General features: G+C 43.5%; 1 protein-coding gene across 3 annotated transcripts in view; it reads left to right on the top strand.

The window, feature by feature from the left end:
• Positions 1-3,854, top strand: part of Hmgb3 (high mobility group box 3) — a 5,130-nt gene extending 1,276 nt beyond the window's left edge. For 2 of the 3 annotated variants that reach the window (XM_028788008.1, XM_028788009.1), the window contains exons 2-5: positions 1,233-1,387; positions 1,607-1,746; positions 2,302-2,476; positions 2,857-3,854. In XM_028788008.1, coding sequence (XP_028643841.1) covers positions 1,238-1,387; positions 1,607-1,746; positions 2,302-2,476; positions 2,857-2,994 — 603 coding nt within the window. In that variant the 5' untranslated portion in view covers positions 1,233-1,237 and the 3' untranslated portion in view covers positions 2,995-3,854. Of the gene's footprint in view, positions 1-286; positions 306-1,232; positions 1,388-1,606; positions 1,747-2,301; positions 2,477-2,856 lie in introns of those variants that run through there. The other variant, XM_028788007.1, reaches the window with a different exon arrangement.
• The last annotated feature ends 1,577 nt before the right edge of the window (positions 3,855-5,431 follow it).

The raw sequence follows: 5,431 nt of genomic DNA, 5'->3' as shown, positions 1-5,431 counted from the left end.
CGGCGCCCTCGGGCGGCCCGCGTGGGGCGGGGCGGGGCGGGGTGGGGGCCGGCGAGCGGGCGACGGTGGCGGGGCTCGGGCCGCTTTGTTCACCGCCGTCGCCGCCTGCGCCGGCCGCGCGCCGATCAGCCATTTTAGTGAGCGGGGCTCGGAGGCGCGGCGACCGCGACTGTCGCCCGCCGGGCCCCACGTCCCCCCCTCCCCCGCGCCGCCGCCTCCCCCGGCATCGCGCTTGGCCCGGGGGTTGGGAGCAGCGGATTTCACGGGCACTTTCTTTCATCCCGAGGCTTTGGACAAAATGGAAGGTGAATTATGGGTGTCCGGAGCAACGGGAACGTGGCCGGGCATGGTCTGTCTGCTGCCGGAATGGACGCCGGTGTGCGGGGGCCCGCCCCACCCGGGATGCCGCGGCTGGGCTTTAATGCAGCCCCGCGGGCCTTTGATGCCAAGGGGAGTGCTTTAGTTTTACGTGATGACCTTGGGTGTGGGAAAAGGAAAAGATGGCGGGAAGTGGGCGGGGGGGTGGAATGGGGGGGGACAGGGAGGATGACACGCCACAGCTGCATTTTATTTGGAAACTTTGCAGAAAGTATTCCTGGTTTCTGCATTACACTGGGGAAAGACTAGTCCTTTTGATGTCCCCTCCCCCTTTTCCTAGTGAAAAAGTGACAGGTTTCAAGCAATAGTATGAAGGATACCTGCTTGCTTTACAGATCACCAGCATTCTAAAAAGCCATTTTTATAAAGCAGATATGTCAGCAACCCTGACATTTCACATCTGTTCCAAATTTGTTTCCCTTGATTTCCCATTTAAACGGAAGAATTAAAGGAACGACCACCTAGTTGAAATGAATTCTATCTCCTGTTACCTACCCTGTCCACAAACGTCTTCCCATTAGTTCTTCAGACTTTTGGTTGTAGAAACTACAAAATAATAGCAGTTCGGTAATGTGCAGTGCTCAGCACCCCACCTTATCCCCATTTGAAGAACTTGGTGATCACTCTAGAGAAGTAACTTGTAAACCAGCGCTCTTCATGCTGGTCAAAAGTTAAATGACAAGCTACAGTGAAGCTAATTTCTTCCTCACTCTGCCTTCTGCTGCCACCGGTGTCAGGATTTGAGGGGAGGAGAGTTTCTACTAAGAAACTGTATTTGGCTTTGCCCTTGGTATCTATTTTACTTCTCATCTGTTCGTTGTTTTTCTTCTCTTTGTTTTCTATGCCTACATCAGTCAGGATGGCTAAAGGTGACCCCAAGAAACCAAAGGGCAAGATGTCTGCTTATGCCTTCTTCGTGCAGACATGCAGGGAAGAACATAAGAAGAAAAACCCAGAGGTTCCAGTCAATTTTGCAGAGTTTTCCAAGAAGTGCTCTGAGAGGTGGAAGGTATTTGATAATTTGATTCATAGGCTAGCACTTGCATTTTTACATTTTCAACTTGCTCACTTGCATATTTACCTCAATTGGCTGGCTGTTTTCTACATTAAAAATTAAGCACAGAGCTTTTTTCATTTTGCAAGGGGTTCTATATATCTAGCTGCCACCTGAATTACAAAACCATTAGGTTCTACTGCATCTAGGAATTTAATTTCTGTTTTTTTGCAGACAATGTCTAGCAAAGAAAAATCAAAGTTTGATGAAATGGCAAAGGCGGATAAAGTACGCTATGATCGGGAGATGAAAGATTATGGACCAGCTAAAGGAGGCAAGAAGAAAAAGGACCCAAATGCCCCTAAAAGACCTCCGTAAGTTGTTATAGGATATATAGTAACAGTTGAAAGCTTTCCCTTTGCTTGAAAGAACCTTAAAAAAAAAAAAAAAAACGGTGTGACAGAGGCTTCTAAATACTCAGTTTTCAATTCAGAGCTTGTCTATAGTTAAAACTTCATCTTTGGGATTGCAGAGGTAGCCATCTGGTCCTTCCTACTTACATACTCCAGAGCCCTTAGTTGTATTTTCCTTTACCAAGCAATTAGAAGAGAAAGACAGACACACTGTACTTTGCTTTTAGTGATTGCAATTAGTGATTGCATTTAGTGATTGTGTAGCATTGAATGCAGTGATGCTATGCCTGAGAGGAGAAAACATGGCAAAAAGTAATTATTTCCTAGTGGTATGTTCATGCATACCTACCTTATATGTGAACCCAGCACTTGAGCCTGAATGCAGGATGGAAACTTTGAATACAGCTTGTGTTACATAGTTACAAGAAGGAATGGGGTGTGTAGACTCTAGGAAGTTTTTTTGTACATACTTAATTGATACATGCTTAACTGATTTATATAAATTTCTGTTCAAAGGTCTGGATTTTTCTTATTCTGCTCGGAATTCCGCCCCAAAATCAAATCCACAAACCCTGGCATTTCCATCGGAGATGTGGCAAAAAAGCTGGGTGAGATGTGGAATAACTTAAGTGATAGTGAAAAGCAGCCTTATATTACCAAGGCAGCAAAGCTGAAGGAGAAGTATGAGAAGGTAAGGAAGGGGCTTTCTTGTTTGGACAGGTATGTGTTTGCTCTGCTGGACAGGACTGGCACTCACCTTGGCTCAAAGGTCCAGTTCTCCATAAGATAGCAATGTGTGCTGAGTCTTGCTTCTGACAGTTCTCCCACCCTTCCCTCGTTAAACCCCCATCTCTCTATTTAAAACTGGAACTGTAAAGTGCACCCTACCCTTTGTGGAGAAAGGATTTGAGTTATTAACATGACTAAAAGGACACTTGGAGGCCTGTTGACTTGAAAATTTGAATGATCAAGAAATATTTACATATGGAAATCGTTGCCCTGTTTGCTTTCTTAAGCAAACCTCTGCTAGAGTTTAGCCACTCATTCCCAATATATCCCTGTTTCCTGCAGGATGTTGCTGACTATAAGTCTAAAGGAAAGTTTGATGGCGCCAAGGGTCCTGCTAAAGTTGCCCGGAAAAAGGTGGAAGAAGAAGAGGAGGAGGAGGAAGAGGAGGAGGAAGAGGAGGAAGAGGAGGAAGATGAATAAAAACTCTGTCTCTTTGTGAATACCTTAGAGTAGGAGAGCGCTGTGATCGACACATCTCTTATTTGAGTCGTGTCTATTGCCCTTGTTAGGTTTAATTACAAAATTTGATCACGATCATATTGTAGTTTCTCAAAGTGTCAGTGGTTTACATGAAGTGGCCGTGGGTGTCCAGAGCGCCCTGAAACTGTATCAAAGTTGTACATAGCTCCAAACATTTTTAAAATGAAAAGGCACTCTTGAGTCCTCCTCACTCAGTGCACTTTGCTGTTGGTGTGACAAGGCATTTGAAGATGTTTCTGGCATTTTGTTCTCAACTCGTAAGGTAGCGTTAACTATATGGTTATTGGCTAGAAACCCTGAGTTTTCAACTGTACATATCTATAGTTTGTAAAGAGAACAAAACAACCCAGACAGATTCTTGATGCTCCTTGTTTGGCGTGGAGGCTGTGAGGGGAAGATGCCTTTTGGAGGGGGCCGTAGCTCAGGGCGTGCACTGTGAGGCTGGACCTGTTGATACTGCGGTGGGCATCCATTTAGCTTCAGGTTGTCTTGTTTTTGTATATAGTGGCATAGCATTCTGCTAACATTCTTATCTGTGGAAAGGGGGAGGGGTCAGCTGGCATGAGAAGTGTTTGGAGTTTTTTTCCTTAGTTAAGTGCAGTAGATTTTAAACTTTTTAAAGAAACTGTAGAACTCATCATTGTCAGCAAAGCAAAGAACTACTGCATCAATGGAAGTTCAAGAACCCTCTGTACCTAAACGCAATTTGCAACATTCTGTTATTTTTTGTATGTTTAGAATGCTGAAATGTTTTTGAAGTTAAATAAACAGTATTACATTTTTAAAACTGTTCTGTATTACAACAGCCTAAATTTCTGACTCATCAGTCTTAGTGAAGCCACTTGCTTTCTTGTGTTTCTGAAACGGCTAAGGTCTCTTCCAGCTATGGACAGATGAAAGGGGGTGGGTATTACCTGAAGCTCCTATCTATATTTGTGTCTGGCATTAGTGAGAAGCAGTGCTCATGCCACAGATAATGGTTAACAGCCTACAGAGATACAGGAAAGCAAGCCCTTAAGTAAAATCTCTGCCTGCCATTATGACTTCTTTGTGGGGCACAAGGTATTGCAAGTGAACCCCTTTTCACCCTTTGCCCCAGCATGTGTAGTAGGCAGTTACTAGGCTCACAATCACAAATCTTGAGATATGTCTCTTGTTTCCTGAACCCCATGAGGTGATATGGGTTGGAGTGGCAGAGCAGAAGACTTATTTCTTAGATATGTATTTTAACTCTTCAAAAAGTCAATACTAGGGAAGATTGCAGGTTCGACCTTAGGTCTGCTGATCTATGTTTACTGTAGTATCATGGAGGACTAGGTTAGTGATTGAATGTGTGTATTCTCCAGCATTAATACTTCTCTATGTTTAAAGGTAGACAGAACTGGATAATGCTTTAGTCATATTCTTTTAAACAGCAACTTTTAGCCTGTATATTTAGAACACTGTATGTCTAGAGACATCCTCTCCTAATCCAAGGTTGATTGGCAAGGCATAGTCCTGGTCACAACCCTATCTTATGCTCATAACTCCCTCTCATTAGAACAACTTGCCTTCTCCAATTCTTCCACTCATTAAAAACCTTTGGCTATGAGGTATGTCCAGAGGCACTTGCTTCAACAATGACCATGTCACTCCACATTCTAGCCTGCAGCTGTGGCTCCTGCCCAATACAGTGTACAGGTCAAGAATTGCAAACTAAGGCCAACCTCATCAAGGAAGAGAAGCTCAACCCACCCACAGACTATTTCTTGCTAAGTGGGACTCACTCCCTACTCAGTCTGCTTGAACCATGTAGCACCAGTGGAAGGGCACCTAGTATTATTCTCTTAAGGTCTTCGAGTAGCCAAATAGAAATGGTAATGTTTAGTTAAAAGATTTCTGAGATCCAGACAGTTTTACAGAAACTTGATTTGAGACTTAACTTGGTATGTCAGCTGTTTAGTGAAGCTTTTAATGCCATGGCAAGATGCTCAGATGCATGACCATCTGAAGTGCCTGAGATGGCTATAATACAGTTTAAGTTTAGCCTGGTTTTTGGACAACAATGTATCCTTGTTACATATCTTAATCAAAACCTGCTTCCTTGAAGGATCTTCCTTGTAACACCTTACCCTGGAAAGTAAAATGACATTTTATCCTTTGGAAAGAAGCTGACTGTAGTAGAGTCACCATTGTCTGGTGTATGTGTGGTCTGGTCATAAATGTGACCTTTCAACCGCGACCTTCCTAGGGCTTGAGTTTTATGTATGAGGAAATGAAGAGATAAATGAAACTACATTACAGGTACCATGTCCAGCTAAAGCTTCATCAGTTCTTTAAAAAGCTCAACATTTTTTTTGCATTTGAATGAATACTATATAGAGAATGATCCTTGATA

Source organism: Grammomys surdaster, unplaced genomic scaffold, assembly GCF_004785775.1.
Source record: "Grammomys surdaster isolate TR1022 unplaced genomic scaffold, NIH_TR_1.0 125690, whole genome shotgun sequence".
NCBI lineage: Eukaryota > Metazoa > Chordata > Mammalia > Rodentia > Muridae > Grammomys > Grammomys surdaster.
This window is presented reverse-complemented; position numbering and strand designations above follow the sequence as displayed.